Genomic DNA, 26,782 nt, shown 5'->3' with positions numbered 1-26,782 from the left:
TAACCGCAAAAGCCGCTGTTTGCGAAGGTGTGGTCCGTAAAGCCACGAGCGGGTTATAACTGTGCGCAAACGGGACATGTTGCACAAACATTTGGACGGAGGGTGTGCCCGTGCTGGCGCTATTATCACATGAATGCACTCCAACGGCGAGCATGACGTGAATGTCTTGTTTCACCTTCCAGTTTTGTGTTGGTCCATCCGCGACCCGCCCGCCCCCAACAAAACGAGCGCTCTCACCGAGAAGGACCATCAATCAGGCTTTGGCAAAGACATGCTTACTAAATGTCAGTCGAGTCAAGGATGGAAATAAATGAGATGTGCTGGTTTAAGAAATGAAATACTGCCCCAACAGCACAATCTCACAGAACAACAACCTGTTTCATTCAAGCTGCCATGTATGAAGGAAATTGCGTTCTTGCACTGTAACAACTGTATTACCTACCTAAAAAAATTCTGTATGAAGACTATATCCATATTTTACATGCAAAACAAATGTGAGATTGAACACTGTGAATGAGACAATACATACAATACACACATCATGTACTATCTATTAGAATTTGATTTATTAGTTGGGTTTGTTCAAATGAAATTATACATTGTGTTCAGCACAATCATGATCTGTACCAATGGAAAAAAGTATGAGAATGTATCAATACATTTGTGCATTAGTTATATTTTTCACTGGTTCGTCACACAAAACTGGTTATAAAATTAAAATTGTGCTACGGGTGGTTACATAATCAGATTGGCAGCACATGCAAAACTACAGCATACAATATTTTGATTATTTCCCTTGATTCCTTCAATCACCCTGCATTTCAACAATATTAGGACTGATATTTTTCTCTGAGCTGTCAGTTAAGGAGTGGGATCTAAGTACATCCCCAAAAGGCTTAAGGTAGAGGTTTGCACAAACATACATCAGTAATCATTTAATGACAAGCAAAACAGTACCTCAAAACAAGTGAAAGTATTCAACAACACGTACCTGTAAAGAAACATATATTGCACACATAAATGGTTAGAGCATGAGGAGGTCACAAATGTACTTTTTCCATCAGTGATAAGGCTGTAACAGAACACAGTGCCCTTAACCAGTCAGTTACACTCTTCTTATCAGTGCTGAGTTTTCACGATGAGACAAGAGCGCCGAGTGGTCTGATTGTTTTATACAGTAGTAGATACCAACTCAAAATCTGAGTAAACATAACCGAGTCCACATAAGTAAATGGTTTTCTCTTGCAGGTTAATAAGTACATCTAGATGGAAGTCAAGAAATAAGTGACACAGTTCCAGTTATGTGCATTTGTCACAACTGGGGCGATGATGAACAGTGGGAGGAGCGTGGTTCAGCGCTTCCATCTTTAAAAGCAGTTTCGATGTTGAACTAATGCATGTTGAAGCCGTATCCAGGCTGAGGGGGGAAACCAGCAGGGGCTGCATACGTGTATCCTGTGTAAGCCTGGGGCGGAGTCACAGTGGCTGCAGCGGCGGCAGCGGCAGCAGCAGCAGCAGGGCCACCGGTCAACATGAGCTGAGGACCTGAACACAGACACACAAGAGTTCAGACTAATTTAAGAGCTGTGCCTTTATGACTGACCAATAGTAATACACGAGTTTCTATGAGACCATTTACTGTGCGTTACTTATTTGCACTCTTATGAAACATTGTCAATACTCAAAGTTGAAAAATTAACATTTCTATGCCTCATGACCACATACCAACACAGTATTTGAAATTAAGTACTTTGGGGTTTCATTGACTTGTTTATTCAGGTATTTATTTATGTTCTGTGTTATTCAAGATGTGTTAATTTAGAAAAGGTGTTTAATTTGAATATTGTTCTTCAGTTAGCGTTTACAAAGTGCTCTTCACTATTATCGTTTAGCTTTATTTTGGAATAAATAAATACAACTTTAGTATTTAAACTGTATGTGGGGAGAATGTCAAATAAGATGTGTTGAATTTCTGTTTTATCTTGGAAGTTCTATTCTATTCTAAAGAAAGAAAACGAGACCCACCAAATACCACAGATTGAGGATCTTCCACATCATCTTCTGTTTTTCTTTGGCTTTCTGCTTCCTCCAGTGTGTCCACCTAAAAACAATAACAACATGATAACGTTTATTGGTCTAACGCCCAGAGCAGCCTCTCATAGTAGAATCATACTCACTCAAAGTGTTGTACTTTAAATGGGGTTTAGATTTGAAGATAAACTTACATAAAACTTGCAAAAATGGCTAGGGCTAAATGTATGTTTATTTTTAAAGAAAAAAAAAAGAATTGAGATAACATTTAGTTTTAATTTCAGGCTGCTATGATATCAGAGAGGTTTACATGTTTTTTTTTAACATTATAGGAGAGGATATTGTGTTGTTTGCAGAAGAAGTTGTGTCGTTAATTATGCAGTTTGCTAATTGCAACCATTGACATTGCAATTCATCTTATAGAACAGGTGAACGAGATAATAGCTATGAATCATTCTAAACTAATCTGATTTATGAGTAGTGTCATTACACAGTAACCATAGATCATTAGGGTTACATGTTATTGCATTGTTAGGAATATTGATGCATCTAATTTACTTGTATTAGATTGGATGCCTGCACACTTAGAGAAGAGTTCTTCAGATCAAAGCTCATTATTGACTATTAGTTCGGTTATTGTAAAGGTACTGTGTCAATAGGGGAGAGCAGTTAAAACTATCAGACGCAGATCCTGGAAAGAACGTTAGATGTGAGAAGAAACTGTTATTTCAGGATATAAAGTTAATGTCAAACTGTGCACAAGATTCTGTTGAACTAATCATTAGTTGTCAGAAGTCAGAAGTACAAAAACAAGATTGAGATATTTAAATTTAGTAAAGGTCTGATTAAAGGTGCACTATGTAACCTTTCTTGTGGAGGCTCTGCCACATGTTTGTCTCCACTGAGATGTTATTGTTTTGCCTGATTATTGCTTTATACATGTCTCTCTCCATAGATAGAAGCAGGTGAAGTTGCAGGTCAGCTCTGCGGATAATTGCCATATTGTGGAACATTTCAGGCAAAGCTATTACATCTTACAAGCTCACTTCCAAACAGAAAGAATAGTGCACCTTTAATAAAGCACACAACAAATTAGATAAACAAATTAAACTAAAACATTAGCTTGTGCACTGAAAATGCTAAGACAAATGCTAGTAGGGCCATATGCAGTAAACTTTCCATGCTTACTTCCAACACAATAAACCTGAGATCAATAATAATAACAGACAACACAAAAACAAATAAAAAAGGGCCAGAGACCATCAACTTTGCTGCAAACCCATCAACCTGCAAAAGAGCCCAAAGACATGTCCTGATCTGACCTCTAGTGTCTAAACAGGGGTATTACATTGCAAATAATAATCATAATAATAAATTGGCTCTCGCCACCCGCGCGACCGCCTTCCCGCATGACCGTGTTTTGATCGCGATCGCCTCGACACTGCATTCTCTTAGACTTTATTCTTTAGACTTTATTCTTTAGGCTTTAATCTTTAGACTTTATTCATGTAAACTTTATTCTTTAGGCTTTATTCTTTAGACTTTATTCCTTTAGACTTTATTCTTTAGACAATCATCTGTCACTGTCAGGCCATGTCAAAATCAAACTCCTTCTGTATCTGTAAAACACAGAGGCCTTTATTTTGTAAGTGTCACAGGCAATCCAGGCACCTTCTACCTTCCGTGGGATGAATTCCACTCCATGGCTCAAGCCAATAATAATAATAATAATTACACCTAAGAATGTAATGTTCTCAATTAGAGATGGCCAAAATCGTGAGTTTTAATTTCTTTTGATGAGGAAAAGATATAGAATTATCAACATTCTAAAAATTGTTTCTTGTCAAAAACTGATTAAAATTAATATTATTTTCAAGAACATAAACAATACAAACCTTAAGTCAGTGCTATTAAATACTCCACACTTCTCCTGCAGATGTTAAAGCCCCTCCCCTGTGTCCGGGTGTAGGAAAAATAGACTGAAGAATTATATTGTTCCTACCGTCACTGGTCTTTTAAATAAATCATAATGTAAATACCATTGTTCTAAGTCAATCCTTCTGCACCATATTGTTCTATCACAATTATTTAACTTTTCTTTTTACCTTGTTTTTACTAGCTTATTGTTTGTTTATTGAATATGAGGTTGTATGCACTGATCATGCAATTCATAATTCTTTCTTGTTGAAATTATTAAAGATATTGACATTTTGAACATTTCACCTCCAATACTTTTAAGGCAACATGTTTTTTTTACCAATGTTTTGAAAATGTAAACTACCTTGGTGAGGTACTCTCTCATGACCTGGATGAAGTAAGGCATTGCAAAGTCCATAATGTTGTGTCTCCAGGCGAGCTCCAGCACCACATCCGGGTGCAGCAGGTCGTAGGACGCAAACAGACAAGCAGCAAAGCACTCCTTTCTCCCTTCCTCCAAAAACCACTGCAGCAACGTTTCTGCCAGTTCAACATCCTTTGACTCTGCAGCATAAATCATGGCATCCTGGCAGAGAGACACATTATTTCACAAATCATAGTCTATAGACACTATACAAAGCTAAAATAGACTTAGAAAATGCCAAAATACCTGATTTAAAATAAAAATAAACAACACAAAAGAATAGAAAGGGATGTTTATGGATTTTTGTGGCTAACCTACTTACCTAAAAGCTGATTATTGTTATCAGGAGAATTTTAAAAATACATATTTTTGTCAGTAACAGTTTTTTCAGTATTTTGTATTGTTTTTTACCTTGTAGAGTTTATCCTTCTTACAAAGCTCAATGCTCTGCCTCCACCGATTGTTGCCTTTGTACAAATATGCAGCAATACGTCTGAACTCAATCAACTCGTGTTTATCCAATCTCTGAGCGAGCCCAATGGTGTCAAAGTTGTCATATGCGTCAATAGATGCTCTCAGACCCTGCACAAAAACATAAGCAACATTTAGAGTTGTTTCTTTTTAAACAGTTGTGAAATAAAAGAGCCACCAGACCTGGTAATCCTCCTCTTCAGTCAGCAGGTTGTTCAGAGCCTCATTGACAGACTTATTGTTGTGATTTTGCACTGATCTGAGATAGGGTTTTACCAACTTCAGCTGATTCATCTATAAATAAAACAATAATTAACAAGGTAAATCATATCAGATAGTCACACTAATTGCAGTTTATAGCAGGTTTGGGATATTGTGAGTTACCTTGTCAAAAAAAGTTACAGCTCGACTGTGGTCAAGCCGTGGAGATAAAATTGTCAAAAGGTCATTTATAAGAAGAGGTTTAAACTCCAGGTAATAGGAAAGAGATTTATAGTACAGCTCCACATTGGCAACCTAAAAGTGAAGAGCATCAAAGGTGCATCAAACTACGTGTATTTGATCATGATGAGAAAAGTTCCTACGCAGAAATCTTTACGTGGTTCACCTTAGGAATGATGTCTTTAAACTGCCCTTCCTTCCAGGCGTCTGTGGGATGTGACATCATTGTAATTACAGCGTTGTCAAACTCCTCATATTTATCATAAAGGAAAACTAATTCAGCCCATAAATGAGACTGCTCTGCTGCACGAAGCACCTGGAATGCAATCACACAAGACACAAGTTTTATAACAATAAAAACTATAGACCTGTCACAATACATTTCAAAAAGCAACATGGAAAAAAGTTATTGAGCACCTTTGAATTAACCCCTATACAACAACTTATACAACGCATACATATATATTAAGAGCAACATAAATGTGTACCCAAGTAAAAAAAATAAAGTTACATAGTATCCTCAGTGAATCAGCAATAAGAAAAACACCCCAATAGGCAAGTGAAGGCACAAACAAATATCACGTTTGTACTTCCATTGTCTTAAGTAACGTTTCTGACAGTCCTATACAAAAAGGTTTGTTTTTATAGTTACTTTGGGGATGTTGACTCTGGACCAGAACAGCTCAAGATGCTCTCTCATTTTCTGTGGTTTGAACTTGGAATAAAGGATGGCGAGCTCCGTGAACATGCCCATATGAGCCCTCTCCAGCCCCAGAGCAGCCTCCAGCAGAGCAATGAGCTCCTCATAGTATCCGCGCTCCTGGTAGTAACTGATCAAGTCCTCCAGCTCATCTGCGTGTATCACTATGTGTAGACCGCAGATCTGTGCAAGGCGAAACTCCTCTCCATCCACACAGGCAAAGCACACCTGAGCACAAGAGGAACCAAAAACAGCATTCTTACATAACCACACTATATGGTTTATTATTAGTCTATATAAGGGTTTTGGAAGGTCATTGTAGTACACATTCAGGAGCATTGACACTCAAATATGAGCTGCTGCTGCTGCTGCTGCTGCTGCTGCTGCTGCTGCTGCTGCTGCTGCTGCTGCTGCTGCTACTACAGTATGCCAATATAAGAAAAGATTTTTAGATATCTAAACTACATGGTTAGCAGTTTTACCCTTTAAAGGCTGCTGCTTAGGACATTATAAATACCTAAATTATTTCAGCTTTTGCCATTTGCGACAATCCGTTAATTATGGTCATTTAACCTGTGATGTGACTTTCATGCCTAGTAAAATGCTGTTCTATTCAATGCAAGAAGTGTCCCCAGTTACATTCAGATCTACCTCTTTCCATGTGCGTGTGCTGTTGGCTTTCCTGGCACTGTCCACTGCGGCCTGGTACTCTCCCAGGTGAACCAGGGTGGACGCTAGTCGGGCAAAGTTGGACACGTTGTTGTACAAGAGTTTTGCTGCGTCATACATCCCTTCCTCGTAGCATCGATCTCCCACCTGGAAAAAAACATACATTATTAGGCTGCTCTCACATTTAATTACCTTCTGTGGAACTTTCTCAGTACCTGCTGGATGTGGGCGTTGTTGGGCCCACTCACAAACTCTTCTAGTTCTGCGAGACGGTTCGTTTTGGCCAAAGCAAATATAAGCTCCGTTTCAACATACGACTCGCGTGCTTTCTTTCGAGCCATTTGAAGGAATTTGACTAAGTCTTCCCAATTATCTGGAAACAAATAACAATGTTAGCTCATAGTTTCACATTGCAGTTTTGCAGTGGTGCTCTGCTGTGAACATACTGCTTTTGCTGGCAGCATCCACCACCTCCATGTAAGCCGAAGGATCCACAGCCTTAATGTATGCGTCAATGGCCTCTTTAACCAGGTCTCTGTGCAGCTGCGCCCTGGCTAACTGGCTCCACACTGGAGGCTCATTACAGCGCTCTGCAAACTCATACGCCCGGTCCAAATTCCCTATGTGCTCAATCAGAACCTATAAACATAACAGCAACAAGATTATGTAATAAGATTTTTTGTAAATATGACAATAATATGAATACAGTACCTGTATCGCTGAAGTGTTTACGTCAAACTTCATAAATATGGCAAAAGCCTCTTCAAAGAGCTCATTGCTAATGGCGATATTCGCAATGTCTGGTGCATCGTAGTTGTCGAGTCGATTTACATACTCCATCACTCGAGTGCGGTCAGCTTTAATGGCTGTTAGAATGAGCAGGTTCTGTAGATTTCTGTTGTAAAAAAAAATAAAGTGAATCAGGAGAAGTAAAAAGAAAAAAAGTTGAATGAATAAATGCTCTTGCTCAAGCTAAAAAAAAAAAAGTGTACCTGTGCTCACTAAACACAGAGCTATCGAGAACGATCTTTTCTAACAGTTCAATAAGTTCATTTGGCAGGTCAGCGGTCATAAAGGCTTTGACTGTGATCGACACCTCCTCTGGGTCTTGAGTTTCTGACAGCGCTGTTTGGACCACCTGAAAATAAGAGTAAACATGAAAACAGAGCTTTACCAACAGCGTAGAGCACATGAAACCACAACAACAACCGACCTGGTCGATAAGTTGCCTTCTGTATGGGTTATTTTCTTCTAAAACATTGGCCCAAAGTTCTGGGTCTTTTCGCCGCACCAGGTATCGAGACTCACTCTTAAACAACGAGTTCTCATTGCAAACCTGTCAGATAAAACAGCACACACTTTCACACATTTGGAGTTTGAACATTTGCATTAGGGCAACAGGATGAGGAGCACACACTTTGATCAGGTCTAAGTCGCACTGGCCCCTCTCATAGGCCACGTAAGCCAGATGAGGGTCTCTCTTCTCGCAGTAGCGTCCCACCACCGCGCTGTCGTAGAATGTATTCTCCTTCAGGAAGCGCTCCGGGGAGTTGTTGCTGTCTATGTAGATCTTGGCCAAAGCGTTGTGTGTCGCTGCCTCCTCACAACCCTCATGGATACGAGACTCAAGCCAAGGCAGAAGAAGTTTCAATCTGATAATTCAATGAAAATATGTTAAAAACTATAAATTCAATTAATATGTTTACTGTATGCAAGTGTATCAATAAAATGAAATAAACTGGCACTTAGGTAATTGTGCGTTAGGGTTGTTGTTTAGTCTATTAATCGGTCACTGGTGGTTTAGTCGACTAAAATGTAGATTAAATCCACCAATTATTTTATTTAGATTAAAATGATTTATATGGGACAACAGTAGAAAGGAGACGGTATGGCGTGAGCTTTCTGAGGATTGGGAGTGAATCATGAGTCTATTCTGCCTTTTATTTTTACATATTAATGCACCGTTTCCTAATAATTTCCTGTTTAAATAGTTGTTTTACCATGACGTCCTGTGCGGTTGTGGTCTTGTGAGGGCAGTTTGGGTCAGATACATGGTAACATCATAAAGAAACTGAAAAGTAGCTAAATAAGGCGTCAAATTGCTAACATGCAAAGAGTATTGTATCCATCGTTTGCCTTACCTGTTTCTTTTCTCTACTTGCTCGACAAGTTCATCGGTGGAAAACTGCCCTTTGACCACCATAATTAAGTTTTTAATGACATCTTCTGAGCAATCCACATCCAGAAGACCGCCGATAACCACTGGCAAGCGGCTGGGGTTCACCTACACGGACAGTCTTCATTATAGGATCCACACAGAAATAACAGTGAAGCTGTCTGGGTCAAACTTACCTTCTGTACATATATTTCTATGTATTTTTGCAGATTATTGCGATAGAGGTAGAGGACCAAGTCATGGACAAAATCAAAGCGATCACACACAATAATGAGAGGAAGCTGATCCGTGAGCTTCGCTTCCTATTTGACATAAAACCATAATGACATCATCTCTAAAAGATGTAAACCATTGAGAAAAGTACATACTAACGACTTAATTATTGTACCTTAAGAAAGTTTTTAACCATTTCAGCGTCATAACAGTTGCTTTCTCGACAGATTCTCTCCACTTCTTTTATTTGGCCTGTTTTGCATGCAGCTTGAATATATTTGAAATGAACGTCTGGATCCTGACTGAAGTTTACGATTGAGCCAAGAAAGTAAAACAACCCTTAAAAAAGAAGAGCAGTGAAGAAGAATTAAGTATGAGCAGGAGATTTATAAAGTCAAATTATAAACACAAGAGTTGTCCTTACCTTCATAACTCTTGAAGGATTCAAAAAGCTCCACTAAGGCTATAGTTCCTAGTTGCTCGTGGTACTTGGATGCGACTTGGACACACAGCTGCAGGTTCTGTCTGATGTTTGCAGACAACATGGCCCTGATGCACTCCAGAGAATCTTCCACAGACAAAGATCCAAAGAAGTTCACGAGCCACTAAGAAAAGTAGGACAGTTAATATTATTGCTAATTATACAATTAATCTATTATATTAGATTTGCTGTTTAACTTTTGAGTGAAGATTGAAATATGAGCTGTTAACTTCAGAACAGGTTTATAAAGGTTTGAACTATAGGGTTAGCTGGTTTTACACATAATAAGCCCCTTTGTTGTTTGTAAAGTACATTACATTACATAAATACAGTAAGTAGCCTTTGCTTTTCGCCAATTACAAACATTAAAAGTGAGTTTGCGATTCAGTGGATAAATGATCTCATCTTGCAGTCCTAAATAATACAGAAGCAGGAATTATCTAAAATTGTAGCGCTCATCGTTAAAGGAAAAGGCAGAGGTCAGGGTCTCACCTCAGGGTTGAGCAGATGTGTGTGCACCACTGCTCTCTTTATGTCATAAGGGTCTGTGAAGTGTTCAAGGGCTCTCTGCAGAAGACCAGCCTTTTCACACAGCTGAGCCACATGAGCACGGTCGTAGTGTGTGAACATCTGGTTCCCCAGGATCGCATCTGCTACCTAGCACAAGTAAACAAAGGAGCATGCATGAAAAAACAAGTCAAATCTATAAAAAACAGGACTATTCTTGACTAAACTGGGTAAATGTGTCATGGGTCAGCAGGCCCATCATATCAGCTTATGTAGAGCGCAATGAGAGAGGCTTTTAAACCTTTCCTGTAGATAACTGACTGAGGAAACATGGATTGTGAGTATTCATCTCCTAATAATAGAAATGAGAAATGTTATGCATAGTAAAGCCCCCAAATTCCATAAATGTCCAGCATCATAATCTGACTTTACAGAGCAAAGTTTAAGTTTAAAAGTTTAAAAATGTAGGTGAAGGCACAGAAGGGATTTTGGACATCAACTTAACCAGATATTGATTGCTACCTTTTTGGCAGGTTTAATGCTCAATAAATCATTCTAAGAAACACATTTGTGTCTGTTGGGGCAACTGTCTCTTTAAGTGAGAATTGGACCATTTCCTTGTTTCTGAGTGTAAGTTTCAAGTTGCAAACAGTTTACAAAACTCGTCACCTGTGGGGCATGTATGAGGTTCATCTCCAGGAGACGCGTTTGTAAGTGGCCTTCAGCGGGACGGTTGTTCTTTAACGCATCCAAAAGGAAAGACGTGCACTGTTGGATCAGGTTGCCTTCCATAAACACGTCAACAATCTACAGAAAAATAATACACAAAACATGTAGGTTAATATGGAAAATAAAAACTCCTTTAAATTCTAAGTTGTGCTTTTGTACGCAAGTTTACAGGGAGAAATCTTTAAGAACGTGCTTCAAAAGGTACGGTATGTGTCGGCCTTTACATCGTTCTGCTTCCCACACCACAGTTGTACACTCTATGAATTAAACTGAGATGTTAAGCAAAGGGTCATGAACTGGGAATTCCTCAAATTACTGCCACATCTGAAACAACACAGGCGGACCTCTGTGTTTCTTCATGTGTGTGAGAGAGCTGCAATAAGAGCGAGGAGGAGAGTATCTGATGCCTTTCACCTGGTTGATGTTGGCCAGGGGCTCCTCATCCTGCACCAACATCTGAGCAAACTGCAGGCCTTGATCAGGACTCACTCGCATTACATTCCTCAGCAGAAAAATCCAGTCCGGAGAGTAGCCCACCTGTGTTTGAACATATAATTGAATAGTTATTCATTTATATGATGTGTTTTCTGCTCCATGTATAAAAGCAGGAAAAGAAAGTTACCAACCTTTTTGGCATATAGCACAATTTTCTGGAACTGATTGGTCTCAGCAAAGCACTGTATGACTTTGTTTGGGACATTGGCTCTGAGATATACACTGAGAGCCAAAGTGAGGTCAAAGCTCTTGACCAGGTCTCCCAGCTCCTCTGAACACTCTAACTAAAGTAACACAGAAGCCAATACTTAATATACATTCAAAAAAAAAAAAAAAAAAAAAAAAATGGATGGATGGATGGATGGAATAGAACAACTGAATGTCCAATTTTACCTTGTCTTCCTTCAGCCACTTCTCCAGGAGCTGCTTGCGGCCCTGCTGAAGGACGGGTCTGCACAGCTCCAGTGACTCGTACTTGTTGAGTTGTCCCTGATCCAACAGAATCCCAAAGTACTGCAGCAGTGGAGAGGCCTGGCCTGGCTGAGCGGGGACACTCTGGAATTTATGGATGGTCTCAGCTGTGCGCAGGATGCCCTGAGGTAACAAGACAGAATCATAACAAAAGCATAATGCACTTCACACCTCCATCTGCTTTAAAGGTAAAGGTTGTGCATACCTTGGGAGCTGATGAAGCAACCTTGGCTGCTTCAGAATAGTTTCCTTGAGCAAAAAGAGTGTTGAATTTTCTGGCAAAAAGTTCCTCTGCACCTGCGAGATTTGACCTGATCGCTATCTTCAAGGCTAGGTCTGGGTTCTGCAAGATGTTTGTAACATAGTTCACGATGTGTTCCTCTTCCACACATACTGACAACACCTGAAATTAAACACACACATAGAATTAGTACAAAAGATAAAAATTAAAACAAAACATGTAAAATCAATTACTTAAAGTGAACTATATTTTTCTTACCTGTCCCTTTTTATTTACACCAATAATTCCTGAGTTCGCTTCATGAGGTGAAGTTACAAAGATAGTTTCTGCACTGATTCGGTTCATATAGATACACACTCCAGACTCAAGATCATACAGGTGAATGTACCCATACTTTGTGATCAAATAAATAACACCATGTTTATTACCAATCTGAAAAAACAGAGCAGAGAGATATGTACAGAAGGTAACCCTTGGTAACATAATTAGTAATGCTATAAATTACCTGCATTGCTACAGGAAAGTCGGTCTGTGCTTCTGGAGGAAAGAACACATCAACTGCTTTTTTGGCAAAAGGTTGGTTCCCCGCAGCAGGTTGACCAACCTCAATGATGTGCAGCTACAAGAGAAAAGACACATTTTCATGAGAAAATCTTACATGCAAAGATTTGGGACTGAGTTGAGCAAGGAACCATAGATTGTTATAATTGTTGTTTAAAAGAAGACACTCTAACCTTCCATTGACTCATGATCAAAAAAGTCAAACTGAAACAGAGTGTGGTCTGTGAGCGAAAGGTGTGTTTGCATCTAGATATAGATCTATTTATAGCTGCAGTGTAATAATGATGATACATATTTTATTGACTTTCTTTAAACAGGAAAGTCCCACTAAGAATCTCATTTTTAGGGGAGTATTGACCCCAGAGGGAAGCCTACTGTATTGTGTGTACTGTGTGTACTGTGTGTTTAGGTATAGGGGAAACGCCCAGAGGAAACCTACACACGCACAAGGAGAACATGCAAACCCCAGACAGAGAGGCCCACGCCGCCCCGGAGTCAAAGCCCTGATTTACCAATGCAAGAACACTTAATGCTGTGCCACTAAGTAACTATCAAGACACTCAAAGTGATTGTCTTTAGATTGTCCTATTTATTCACTCCACGGTCTGTGGAGTACAACATCTGTATCCACAGCTGCCCTGGGGCAGACTGACAGAAGCAAGGCTGCAAATCTGTGCAAGTGGCCCCTCCAGCCATCACAATGGCAGTATGCAATACATTCAGTGCTGTCCCAATAACATAAGTGAGTAGAGTAAAGCCAAAAGTACAAAGTAGTGGATCAGAGTCAGATTTGTGAGTCTATTAGTGGGCAGGACTCACAAATCTGATTAACGCATTATTCAAAGGGCTCACCTTTCCCCCGGCCTGTGATCGAACAGCAAAACAGAACAGTGTGGATGTCTTTGCATTTCCCTCAACTTTAAACTCCCCAAAGGCGGCAGCGTGGCCTTCAATGGGCTGGGAAACCTTTCTGTCCACAGAGTACAGCTGCATGGCACCGACCACTCGGTTTTGCTGTAAAACATGATTTCAAGGATGAACAGATTTTATCACATGATCACTCAGACAATGTTGTTACGGAAAACACATCAAAGATGACTACACTCTCCACATTCTTCTGCCACGTGCATTTGGACTATAGAGGGTGTGAGTAACAGGCCTGTGTCATACCTGTGCGGAAATCCCTACAAGCAGTAACCACTTTTGCTGCTCGTCCGTCCTGTAGTTTATGATTTGACATCCAGTCAGGCTTGTGTGTCGATCGAATACTTTGGTTGGCTGGGACTCCCCCTCCATACTCCAGTGGAAGACAGCCGTGTCCGTGACCAGAGCAATAGTATTTACAGAAATCCACTTCCAAAACATGACCTCCTCTGTCATCGTGTGGGCTTTCACCTTACTCTTCATCTCAATGTTGAAGATCTGCAAAGTCTTGGCAGCTGGAGCCAAAACAAATGAAAGTCAGTGGGAGGTCAGAGACTAAAAACCTTTTTCAAGCAAATGTTGAAAATAAAGATGTACAATGAGACATTGTTTTCTATGGTCATATGTGGGTAAAAGTGACCAAATAAACAACACACATGATATGAATATTAAAGCATAAGTGAAGCAAGACAGTGAGCACTAAGGACAGGTTTTCTATACAGAGTGCAATTGGAAATATAATTTTAATTCAGAATGTTTAGTTTTAGTATTTCATTGTATGGTGATGGTGAGTTAATGGCTTTTATGTGAGTGTTATCACAACAGGCAAGCTGACGCAGCAAGAACTACTCACCGTCTGAAAAAAGACAGAAGGCAGAAGAGGAAAAGAAAAGTATCAATCAAGTAAAGATTTGAGAGAGCAGAAAGAAAGGGCTAACATGGCACCATTTCCTCTAAAGACAGCAGGAGGAAGGAGCAGCAGCATAAGCACATTGTCCTGATCAGCACTTGGGTTTTTGCACAGTCAATGTAATCCTAATGAAGTGCTTTCATTGCCTATCTGTGTCAACAGATCAGAAATAAACTTGCTCTCAATTCAAAATAATGATGTAACTTATGACACATAATATAATATACATAATATTCAAAATAATGATGTAACTTATATAACATAATATTAATCTTTTCACAATTTAAACCAAGATTCACATGATAACTCAGAAAGCTGAATGTGCTCCTTAAAAGCAGGTGCCACATTCTATGGCTAGAAACAACAGTTTGCAGGGTAAGGTATCTCTTGTTAACTTGCAGCTGTAATACAGTTTTTAAAATCAATAGGTGAGCAAGCTACATATGCTAGGTTGAAACAAAATGACTACAAAAAATGTTATTGTTCTAGAAATGTAAGCACCAGTGTCTTCCGCTTAGAGCACATAGTTTTCTCACCACAACATGGTATTTCTCGTGTAATAATCAGTGGCAGTCGGTCAGTGTGAACACTATGCCTCACATGCATTCTCTACCTTTCAGAGCAATGACCTTGCTGGCAGGGTTCATGATGGCGCTGTCTGCAGAGATGGGCCTCCTGATGGGGTTGGTGGGGTCAGACAGGTCCACGATCACCACCTGGTTCTGCTCACCCACCTTCTCCCTGATGCAGATGAACTTATCCGACTCCATGGTCAGATAACTGAACCCAATGTTGGCCGGATTCACTCCCAGGTTCTGCAACTGCAATAAAACAAAGCAATCTAATGTTAATTCTTCTTGAAAACAAAAATAAGAAAATATAGATAAATCCATGTTTATTAGATCCATCCATCCATCTTCTGCCGCTTTATCCGGGGCCGGGTCGCGGGGGCAGCAGTCTGAGCAGGGACTCCCAGACACTTCTAACTCCTCCGGGGGGATCCCGAGGCGTTCCCAGGCCAGCCGAGAGACATAGTCTCTCCAGCGTGTCCTGGGTCTTCCCCGGGGCCTCTTCCCGGTGGGACATGCCTGAAACACCTCCCGAGGGAGGCGCCCAGGAGGCATCCGGAACAGATGCCCGAGCCACCTCAGCTGGCTCCTCTCGACGTGGAGGAGCAGCGGCTCTACTCCGAGCTCCCCCCGTGTGGCCGAGCTCCTCACCTTATCTCTAAGGGAGCGCCCAGCCACACGGCGGAGGAAACTCATTTCGACCGCTTGTATCCGCGATCTTGTTCTTTCGGTCACTACCCAAAGCTCATGACCATAGGTGAGGGTAGGAACGTAGACCGACCGGTAAATAGAGAGCTTTGCCTTTTAACTCAGCTCCCTCTTCACCACAACGGTCCGATGCAGCGGCTGCATCACTGCAGCCGCTGCACCGATCCGCCTGTCAATCTCACGCTCCATCCTTCCCTCACTCGTGAACAAGACCCCGAGATACTTGAACTCCTCCACTTGGGGCAAGGACACCCCACCCACCTGGAGAGGGCAAGCCACCTTTTTCCGGTCGAGAACCATGGCCTCGGATTTGGAGGTGCTAATTCTCATCCCAGCCGCTTCACACTCGGCTGCAAACCGTCCCAGTGCATGTTGCAGGTCCGGGTTTGATGGAGCCATCAGGACAACATCGTCTGCAAACAGCAGAGATGAGATCCTGTGGATCTCATCTCTGGAGATCAATTATTTTAAAAGTATATATATCCGGATAGGGATGGGTATTGCCAAGACCCTCACGATACGATACATTTCCCGATACAGGGGTCACGATACGATACGTATCCAGATACATTTTTGAAAAAAGGGTCTTAAAAATTTACCAAATGGGTAATGCGTTTACTCTGAATAAGAACATTTATGAAATGTCATGTTTATCTACAAAGCACTTATTTATAAATCCATTAGGCTCTAATAACTTCATACATCCAACCAACTGATCCAGATAGAAATATATGGAACACATTCTAGTAAAGTATTGCATGTTTCTGCATGGTCTGAACATGCTGCAGCAGCATCTTCTGCACAGATCAGCTTCTGATCAGGTCCACAGCTCCTTCTCACCTCAGCCAAGAGGCTATTCCACCTTGTTTTAAAGCTTACGGGCTTTAATTAAAAAAAAATCGATACTGTGACTCAGTATCGATATGCGCATTGATACGGAGTCCGTGACGATATATCGCCGTATCGATATTTTGAACACAGCCCTATATCCGGACTAATATAGCAAGTGTACCTTAATAAGATTTGCAGTTTCAAACTAATTATCACAACACTGAAATATAAACTGCTAAACCAGTACAAGAATCACAGGCATTTCAGATTATTTTGTAGAGATCTGAACCCATATAATTGCTTTGTAATTTGCTATAAATAATTTCCCATTCAAATCACTATTTCGATTAAATTTCATTCGTTCTTGCAGCCCTACTGTATGTTTATAAACAAAAAAGATCCTACTAAGGCTGCAGAACAAGTTGTGTTTTTCCCTCCAATAAATGAATATATTATCATTAAATTTAAGCATGAATACAAATACTAAGTCTAACAAATCAGAGCCTTGAAATTGCAGTTAGATCAGCCACTGAGCACAGCACATGCAAGCCTCTGTGCTTTGTGATTTCCGGAAAAAATAAACATGAATCATGGAGGGCAGCCCAGAACATGACTGATGACTAAACCGAGTGCATTATGCAGTCTGAGGCAAGCAGAAAGGAATCCCAAAACCCATCACAAGGACGCCACTATCCGCATGTGCAGCAGGACTGTCTGTGACCGCCGAGACATTTCACTTTGTCATCTGCAAAACAGGAACAAGAGGACGGCCGGGATTTTGGACTTAGAAGAGTGAAATTTAGTTAGAAGTCTATTTGCGGTCATGTCTCTGGATGTCACAATACATTTTTAGTGTAATAATTACTGACACCAAACAAAAAATAAATTATTATTTGTTATTTGGCGTCAGTAATTGTTCTTATTCACATTATAACCATTCCTCAGGTACATGACCAGCTTTATGAAATGTGTTTGCAGCCAGAATCTTTTTACATTTAGGTTTGCTTTTTTGGAGTATGGCTTAGAATTACTTATTGTTTTATAGTTCTTATATTGTGTTTATGTTGTGACCCGAATAATCACCATTAACTGGATAAACTTGACATCCCAAATAGCAACTGCAAATGTGTGTTGCATTAAATGCTTAAATACTATTGACACTGAGTACTTTACAGCACAGTTATAGCGCTGTAACAAGGGATGGGACGAGACACGAGATTGTGTCCATTGTTCTGGGACAAAACACGATTTTTAATAACTTATAATAATGAATTTAATGTGTGGTTAAGTTGACAATTTTGGCCCCGCTTTTAATATTTTGTACAAGTGCTTTTCAAAATGTAACTCACCAGCACTTTACTCTTTTTTTTGGTGTGAGTCAAATGTAAACACATGAGGGGTAAAAAGTCTTACGACATCATTATGAAGATACTAACAATGGACAAGTTATGGTTTTCTACTTCAATGTAATGACTTTGTACCTGATGTTGATTTGTATGATTGTAAATACTGTTAAAAACTTGATACTTTTGTTATTGTGTACGACAGAATACCAGCTAAATAAGGCTTGTTCGCTCCATCTTTCCTTGAGAATATTGAATATCTTAATTTAATTTTCATGTATAAAATGTATATGGCTGGAATGGAAGAACCAACTCCTTGCAATGGAGACCATGTGTATTATAGTAACATTTGTTTTTTGTCATTAGAAAGCCCTGCAGAAGAGAGTTGGAGCCTTGAAAACAGATAACGCAGACAAAGTGACTGTGTGAGGAAGACAAGTTACACTCATAAACAAACAAAGGAGTGGCCGTGAACGGGAAATGTATCCAGAAAGCAGCTTCACACTTTGTTTATGAGGAAAATACATACATTTACAAATAATACGTACAAATAAAAACACATGTGGTAATTTAGAAACTGTTATTGCACTGCTCTCTAGTATCCCAATGGCATTTGTAGCTAAAGTGTAACAGTGATACAGCGCTGATGGTATTCAATGAGTCATTCACCAGTTAATACTGACAGGCCGTTTCACATTTGGGTATTTGTACTTTTTTGAGTAGATGTACATGCAACGCACATACATGCAATTGAGTTTAATTCTAGTAATTGATCAATTATACCATTTGTGACATCTGATTTTTTTGTTTCAATTTGCATCTCAATAACAATATTCAGGCAATGCTTTCACAATTGATTGATTGATTGATTGATTGATTGATTGGATTGATTGATTTCAAGCTTATAGCATAGTGTAGGAGACACATGGTTTACAGTAATTACATATTTGCATACCCCTTTCAACAAACGGGTGAACAAACAGGTTCATATACATTTGAATGTCCTCCATCTGTCCACGATCAATCAGAAAACAACTTCAATGCATCAAGAATGTGCTCAAATGTCTTAATTGAGGTTCAAGTATTGCACACATGAATATGAATTCATGAATAAACCATAAAATGAAATATTATCATATACCAGAAATATCACTTCATACCCTTGTTTGGGAGATTAAATTAGACATTTCTAATTAAAGATTATACAGTATATATATGGTATTCAAATGTTGTGATATTTTAACATATCTCCTACCTTCAACTGCTATTATTTGTGTTGTAATACCTTATTGTGTATAAATATGTTTTATGATCACTGTAGTATCAGCATCAGTGTTGAGTGCTGAGTATATTCCTTAAATCCATTCCTTAAATCCTTTGAAATGGTGGTATGGTGACAATAGTTACTACTGTTAAGTTAGTGAGAGAACACAGGCCTTCATGGTTTAGTCACTGCTCCATGCAAAGGGAAGAGATGATTTCCTTCTGTTTCTTCCGATCGTGATGTAATTTGCTGGGCCTAAATTAGCAAGATTACCTCATCTGCGTATTGTATCTGATAGTACAGGCCTTTCAGCAGTGGATAATCTGCAGGATGCTATAAAAGGCTAAAGAAAGTAAAATGGACTTCTATTATCAAAGTAGGGCTTGGGGATATGACAAAAAAAATTATCTCAGTTTTATTCTCATATTGATCATTTACGATTTTTTATTCGCTTTTACTTTTTGTTTCATTATAAACAAATACAATGTATTTCATGATTGATTCCCTAAAAAAACAAAAAATAAAGACTTTAAATCATTGGCATTCAACTCAAAACAACTGTCAAATTCTGCTCAAAGCCACATGTTTTCACTGACAGATGATTGGCTGTGGACCTCTCGATGAAAAAGACCAAAGCAGATCCCTGAAGAAATTACTCCATTTCAACTCAAAATTGATTAATTGCACAGCTCTATATCAAAGCAACACAAGAAGGGATGGGAAATTTGACTAAATGGGTTTATAATTATTATATATTAATCCTACAGGTATAAGAAATAATGCTATTATTTTTGGTCCCCCCTTCAACTTAAAACATGCACAATGCAACAACCTCCAGCGAAGATGTGGACCAACCCTAGCTCAGATCTGGAGCTGGGCCCCTGCACTGCGGTCACCTACTGCTCCAGACAGTTGGCCCCAGTGACATAGAGGGAGGGGTCAAAGGACAAAGTTTCCTGCTGAGTTCAACAAACAAAATCTTACCTTAAACTCCTTTGAAAATTCTCATGTTAAGAAACATTGTATCGTTTTCATCCAAGGGTTAATCATAGCAGTTCAGTCAATAAGTTGTGTGAATAATTAGTTTGAACCAAATGATGTGTGATACAATAGTTATCTGTTTATTTGAGAAGATTAAGTGCTCAACAGGGTGGTACCTGAATGCACTGCTGAACCCAGACACTAGACAGGCCTGTAAATACTACGCCAAAGAATAAAGTGAACTTGAGGCCCAAAGTCTTGGGTTTGCAAATTCCAAGCATTTTTCACTCGACTGGAGCCACCTAGATTGAGAGGGGATATGAGCGGGGCAAATCCTATATTTCACAGGCCAGGTGGCACCCTAATCTGTTCCAGTTAACAAGGACCAAGGGGAAATTTAGAAGATTTTCTCCGCTGATAAAAGAAGATGAAAAGTTAAAGCTTGAATTAAAACTGAGCATTTAAAGTGCCTTCCTCATCATCAGTGCTGTTAAAGTAGCTGCCTCAGAGTTTGGCTGAAGAAAGAAGAGCTTCTGGAGAGGAAGAGATGGGGGTTGGAGCTGGATCTAGTGAAAGGCCATTTCACTGCCTACTGTTGCCATAACAACGGTCTACAGCCAGGCCAGGGGTGAGTCACAAACTTTTCTTTTGGATTCAAGTCCTAAGGAACTGGGACATTTAGTAATGCTCCACCCAATGAAGTTACTGCTTTATATGTAACAAAACTGGCTTCACTAATACGGCCTCGGCCTATTATTCTGATCATTTTAGCCTATAAAGATATGTTCCAGCATATGGAAACTAGTTAGGCTGAATTGACGTGTTAAAGAAACAGTATGCAACTTTCTGGAGGTGGAAAGTCTCCTGCGTGATTCCATGGACACAGACAATTAAAACCAGACTGGTGAACACTCTCATTGAAGATGGATAAGGTTTATGCCAAGTGAAATAGTATAACTAAAGGAAACAGGCAGGAGGAGGCTCATCCAGCCCAAGTAGAGTCAGGATTGTGAAGATGCAAGTCTGCAGTATCAGTACAATGAAAAACATACAACATTTAAACATCCTTTCGTTTTATTTGGCTCAATCGTTTTGAATTGGGGCTTTAAATTCATATGAAATGATAATCGTGTGAGATGAAATGTGTCTTATCATCAATGCAATATTTCTGACATAGACCAACATCTGCAGCCTATTTTCTAAGTTTGTCAAGTGGATTATTAAGGGAAATACCATGGCCTACCAACAGTTTAAAGAACTCTCCATTTGCCATTGGAATAGACAAGCCTGTGAACGCTCTATTTCCCTTCCGACCGTAATATGCGGCTGTAACCATTATCATCTAACTTGTTAAAGTGCATCTGAGGTCCCAGGCCTGACACGTCTGACACACCAGACCCGAGCAGCGCAGCAGCATGATCCCATGTCCCGCACTGCGTGCTCCACGGCCCCCGTATCCCCCCGTATCCCCCCGTATCCCCTCCCTTTTACCAGCGGAGTAAACACGCACTGGAGCCAGGTCCGTGCAAAGTCATCATCTGCAGAAGAAAACTAGGCCTGTGGCTATATCGAGCACCACCCCGCTCGCATACCTTCCAATGTGACATGTGTCGAATGGGTGCAGCAGCTGTAACTGGACTGGGAGCTGTCGGCAGAGCACGGCGCGGGCTCTTTGGGCTTTGCGACGCGCTCTTACCTGCAGATGTTCCTGGAAGCGTATGGGCAGGATCTGAGCCATGGCTGAAGGTTCCTCCGAGTCAGCAACGGAGCGCCGAGCAAGGGGTGACGACGCAGTCAGGAGTGGTGGTCCTGTCCCCGCTCGTGTCCCAAACGTCGTCCCCCCCCTCCCCCCGCGACAAAAGTCAGTTAAAGATGGATAACAGCGGGAACTCCTCGGGAGGTTTACGCCGCATAACACACGCCGATCATCTGTGCGCTCCCATTCAGTGGTGGCCCCCTGCTGGAGCTCTGGGTAACAAACACCGTGCCTCCGCTGAGAAAACTAGTGCACACAGCGGATACGGAGCAGTGCGTCAGAAATGCACTTTATAAAGCGGGGAGGGTCGTGTGCGTTGGGGCTGGGTGGGGGGGAAATGCAAGTGAATCTAAAAATGCGTGTGCATGAGAAATGGTGCCCGTTTCTCTGTCTGAATCGTGAGCTGTGGAGTTGTTCTGTGTAGCCCTCCGCCGCAGCCCCTTCTTCCTTTTCTCCCCCTCGACCCTCTCCACCAACTCCCACAGATGAGACCATGACAAGAGCATAACCATAAGGACATTGATTTATTCTCCTTGTTATTGCCTTTTAATTTATATGCAATATTTTAAGGACCTTTTGCCCATTCAAAAGTTGTAATGTTTAGTTGGTAATGTTTAGTTTTAATTTCCCACGAATACACAAGTTACAGTTCTGTCACTCAATCTTTAGACTGGGATTAGGTCAATGCAACACACACACGCGTATATTGATGGGAAATAAATCATGGGATATATCCTAACAAATAAGATAAAACTACAATCCATGATTAAACATTATTACATAGACATTATTCAACAAAAAAAAACAAAAAAAGGCTCCTGAAGGCAAACATACTATTTGAAAAAGTAAAATTACAGTTCTAGATATAGAGTGGTAACATTTGAATACCTGAACAGTTGCATAACACTTTATACAGACATTTAATTAGTTCACTAAACATGTCATTATAGTGTAAAAATCATAATAGAAAATGAATGAATTGGTTTGGTGGACCAGTCTGTTTTGGTCTGGAGTCATGGATGAGCAGCACACGTCAAGTATGTTGTTTGCTTGGCCTGGCTCATCCTGTCAATCAGAAGCAGCTTGTTGTTTTTGTAATAAGAAATTATGTCATCCAGAGTGCTAAAAAACTAAACAGAACAACACAAGAAGTTGTTACAAAGAGATAAAATGTTTTGCACTCCATTAGATTGTGACTGTATAAAATTGTTTAATTCAGTAGGAACAAATGCTATAAATGACACTTCACCTCCTCATTCTTCTTTCCTCCTTTGCCTAAAGCATAGCGTTGTGTTTCGTCCAAGAAACGAACAGGGATGTTGTAGACTTTTTGCTGGTATAACACGGCAAGAGTGTACGGCTGATGGGAGTTTGGTGTTGAGCAGTTCCGGACCAGGAAGGCTCCATCCTATAGCATAGAAAGGTTGGATTTGACCTATTTTCATCCCAAAAATTATGCATATCAATTAAAAGTGTAAAGAAATAGTTTGTCAATTCAACCCACCTTTTTAACGCTCAATAAAAGCTCCTCTGCCATTTTCCTGTTACAGTCTTTAGCAAACCATTCTCTGTTCTGAAAGAGACATTCATTTATCTCTGAAGTTTTGTACAGGTAATATTCAATGTTACCTCAATAGGTGATTTGTGTACTTTTCCACTTCCAAAAGAAGCTACAAGTAAACAATAACTAGTTAAGCAACCGTCTTATCTCCATGTAGTTATTGCCTTGTCTGGAATGTTCCACAGTATGGCATTAGATGTATTCAACCATCAATGCAGAACATGCATTCTTACTCTGAACAGGGTCGCCACTCCACATACCTGACCTGAATATTTGCTTGGTGGTGTTACCTGCTTGTCTCCATGGAGATAGTTAAGTGTAATGCCATACTGTGGAACATTCCAATAAAACTTATAACATTTCAAGGAAAAAGAGCAGCTGAAAAGTTGCGTAGTGCAGTGTATCTTACCTACTGGTCTAGTGTCTAGCTGTGGGGGGTCCGGACGTCTACATTTAAACATAAAGAATTAATAACATTTGATAATACTTCTTTTGGACTTATGTTAAGAGTGTGTTTTTTTTTTTTTCTTTCATTATGACCCTGACCTTTCGTTTTGGTTTGTTGGTGGCCGAGGTTTGTCTGGAAGTGGAGGAGGAGGCTTTGTTAAACTGAACCTTCTTGCTTCAACTTCTGGAGCAATAGAAATGGAACACGTCAATGGCTGTAGCTTGGAATTGCATCAAAGCACCGGTGTTGTTTACATATTCAAATAATCACATGCTGACTGATAATCGGTCTGACCTGTTGCCGTCGCTGAGCTCTGCAAACAGTAAAAAAGGCAGTTATGTTAAAAATGTTGTTCCTTTAGATCAGATTTAAATATTGTTGTTTGATTTTAGAAAAAAACACTCAAAGTCTTACTGGTTTGTCCAGCGGAAGTGGTGGCTTCAGCCTGCAAAGAAAGAAAGATATTTTTTATAAATTGAAAAAAAAAGAAGCAAAGCGCACAGTTGAATGATATCATGCATGAAATTGGAGTAACCCGATCATTTGATTGGTGTGATATGTTAACGTGGTCTTAGATATCTCAAAATGTGGCAAAAACGTACATTGGTTCTGGTGAAGGGAGTGCTGGCTTGAAGAAGGGAGGCTTCGTCTTCCCCTCACTAGGAGAGCATGCTAACGCACCAGGAGATAGTATTTATGTCAAGGCCAACATTTGTACTGCATAAATGATATAGTTCATGCATGATACCCTCTGCTGGTTCCAAATAGAGCTCCTGAAAATGAACAGATGGTGAGAATCCATTCACACAATAAACAAATGTTATGGCCATCATTATTCACCTGTTCTTCACATGGATCCAAATAAACATCTGGAAAAAAAACACAAGATTTAAACATTATGCAGTTAAGAAAATAGCTGGCTGTTTAGCCATGTGTTGCATTCCCCAAATGAATTATGATTTTATTAACGTGTTGTTATTATTATATACGTGTTATCATTTTCATCATATTTTAAAATATACATGAAGGGACTAGGCCAGCCTAAGGAAGTAACTAAGTATAGGCCACATTATGAAATTAAAAAGGACTGTCTTAAAATCCAATTGTTAAATAAATGTATTGTTAATAACTTTGTTAAAACAATTGTTCAGTGTTCTGGTTAATTGCTATACCCTCTTTTCAACTCGAGAGGGCAGTATTGTTCTTCTTTTAGTTTTGCCAGAGCTCAGAGGTCATTAAAGATGCACTATGTAACATTTCTGGTTGTGGTGGATCTGTCACCTACAGTTTACTTGTCTCCACAGAGACGTTATTGCTTTGCCTTGAATCCATCCCAATATGCAACATCTCTCTCCTTAGAGACAAGCATGTGAAACCACCTGATTAAGTTGCAGGTCAGATCTATGGAGAGGCAAGTCTGCTGATGGTAAGAATGCTTCTAAAAATACTAAAAGATAAATGTTACATAAGTTCATTGTTGTATTTTGAAACATTCCAGGCAAAGCAATTACCCCCTCCAGAAAAGTTACCTTTAAATGTTCAAGACAACAGAAAACAGTCCATGACCAGGAGCAGCAGAAGTTTCTTTTGCCAGCCTAAACTTACCCTCCTCTGGTTCAGGTCTGGATGCGGCAGGCACAGCCATTTTCTTCCTCCCTGGCTTCTCAGTTCTGTTCACATCAGGTGCTACAATAAACAACGTGTTGAATGTATTAAGTATTCCAGTTGCAATAGTCATATGATATTGTGTCAATCCAACAGAAATATGTTAAAACATGTTTGTAAACTTATTAGTTGAAGTTAGTTTTTTATTATTATTAAAAATACAGACATTTTACCTCGTACCCTTATTTGAAGGTTTACAACATAACTTTATTTTATGCAATTTGTAATGTATTTATTTTTAACTGTAAACGATATTGTACATTGTAGAAAAAGCTTCAGTTGTAGTCATCTGGACTCAGTTTAGAAAAAATAGACGTTTCGACTCTCATCCAAGAGTCATTGTCAATAAGCGAATTTAGGCCGGGAACAGATATTTATACTATTCTGTGGTAAGTCCAGCCCATTGGGCGGGCCTTCCTGAAGTAGAAAGAGCTGTTTGTTTCAACATAAACTCACCCTCTTTGTTTCCAACGAGCTACTCTATTTGTTTACAAACCGTCCTTTAATGGGCTGTTGAAGCTACCCTATTTGTTTACAGTTTGTTTACAACTGAAGCTTTTTCTACAATGGAACACTCCTGGACGAATGAGGGATTACACCGAGATATAGTCCATATTCAATTTTTTCTTTCAAAATAACATTCACAATATTATCAAAATTTGGGTCCACCCCCTTTCATAATAGCCTATTGGATGGTTGACTTACGTTTTGTATTTTGAGGATCTAAGACATCTCCAGGCAAGGGTTTCTGTTAGAACATGACACTGTTTCAGTTTTAAAAGCTCTGTTAAATTACAGGGAGTAACATTTCAAAATAATGAATCACTGTCAAGTGCTGAGGAGGAGGTCTCTGGGGGCTGGGCATCCTCTCTATTCATGATCAAACACAAATCAGGTCTGCAAAAAGTCATGAGATCATCGTGTGACTGTTCTATAAGTTATATTACCCAGATAAACATTTTCCTCCTTTCTCCTTCTCTGTGGGACAGCAATCGCACGTTCACATGGAGGGACCTCATACATGTCGCCGTACTCATCCTCCTCCTGAAATATATGCTCCGGAATCAAATAGGACCACAATAACAGACTATGAGCCTATAACATGTTTAAAAACTTACATTCTCCTCCTGATGCATTTCAGGTTGTGCATTGCTATCTGAAAAAAACAAAAAACATATAACTGCCACCTTTGGGTTAATGTTGTACTTGGTATTGTGGTATTGTTGCTCTGTTTTACTTGTCTGCCCTTTGCTTGTCCAACATGAATTTTTCCATAAGGGACAAAGCTAATCTAA

The 26,782-nt window shown here is 39.8% G+C and overlaps 2 protein-coding genes and 1 long non-coding RNA gene across 4 annotated transcripts; all 3 read right to left on the bottom strand.

Moving 5' to 3' along the window:
• Positions 1 to 544: 544 nt before the first annotated feature.
• On the bottom strand, positions 545 to 22,037 carry cltcl1 (clathrin, heavy chain-like 1). 2 transcript variants are annotated; one of them, XM_072434086.1, is made up of 32 exons: positions 21,754 to 22,036; positions 14,975 to 15,182; positions 13,698 to 13,966; positions 13,380 to 13,541; positions 12,472 to 12,585; positions 12,225 to 12,398; positions 11,931 to 12,128; positions 11,648 to 11,848; positions 11,386 to 11,538; positions 11,174 to 11,296; positions 10,700 to 10,837; positions 10,016 to 10,180; positions 9,467 to 9,647; positions 9,218 to 9,381; positions 9,006 to 9,131; positions 8,795 to 8,937; positions 8,071 to 8,305; positions 7,867 to 7,989; positions 7,646 to 7,791; positions 7,365 to 7,548; positions 7,100 to 7,292; positions 6,869 to 7,026; positions 6,636 to 6,800; positions 5,937 to 6,212; positions 5,451 to 5,600; positions 5,228 to 5,359; positions 5,027 to 5,137; positions 4,784 to 4,954; positions 4,313 to 4,534; positions 3,292 to 3,318; positions 2,026 to 2,101; positions 545 to 1,545 (listed from the first exon to the last, which is right to left on the bottom strand). In XM_072434086.1, exons 1-32 carry the CDS (start codon positions 21,793 to 21,795, stop codon positions 1,391 to 1,393), a joined length of 5,085 nt encoding a protein of 1,694 aa, XP_072290187.1. In that variant the 5' UTR covers positions 21,796 to 22,036; the 3' UTR covers positions 545 to 1,390. The 2 variants fall into 2 exon arrangements, with proteins under 2 accessions (XP_072290187.1, XP_072290186.1); XM_072434085.1 differs by lacking the exon at positions 3,292 to 3,318 and having other exon boundaries at positions 21,754 to 22,037.
• Positions 22,038 to 22,777: 740 nt separating this feature from the next.
• LOC140347443 (B-cell linker protein) lies at positions 22,778 to 24,024 on the bottom strand (the record flags this gene model as incomplete). The annotated part of the gene is made up of 6 exons (XM_072433879.1): positions 22,778 to 22,943; positions 23,063 to 23,221; positions 23,318 to 23,386; positions 23,443 to 23,483; positions 23,784 to 23,821; positions 23,921 to 24,024. Coding segments are annotated over 6 exons (528 nt in total), but the record flags the coding sequence as incomplete, so codon positions are not given.
• Positions 24,025 to 24,237: 213 nt separating this feature from the next.
• LOC140347017 (uncharacterized) lies at positions 24,238 to 24,692 on the bottom strand. The gene is made up of 3 exons (XR_011924347.1): positions 24,663 to 24,692; positions 24,425 to 24,595; positions 24,238 to 24,267 (listed from the first exon to the last, which is right to left on the bottom strand). It is a non-coding gene; the product is annotated as an uncharacterized lncRNA (long non-coding RNA).
• Positions 24,693 to 26,782: the final 2,090 nt, after the last annotated feature.

The sequence above is a fragment of the Eucyclogobius newberryi genome, unplaced genomic scaffold, assembly GCF_026437365.1.
Source record: "Eucyclogobius newberryi isolate DKJ021-1_F unplaced genomic scaffold, fEucNew1.0.hap1 SCAF_6, whole genome shotgun sequence".
In the NCBI taxonomy this organism is placed as follows: Eukaryota; Metazoa; Chordata; class Actinopteri; order Gobiiformes; family Gobiidae; genus Eucyclogobius; species Eucyclogobius newberryi.
The sequence above is the reverse complement of the archived record's forward strand: the minus strand, read 5'-3'. Positions and strand labels throughout refer to the sequence as shown.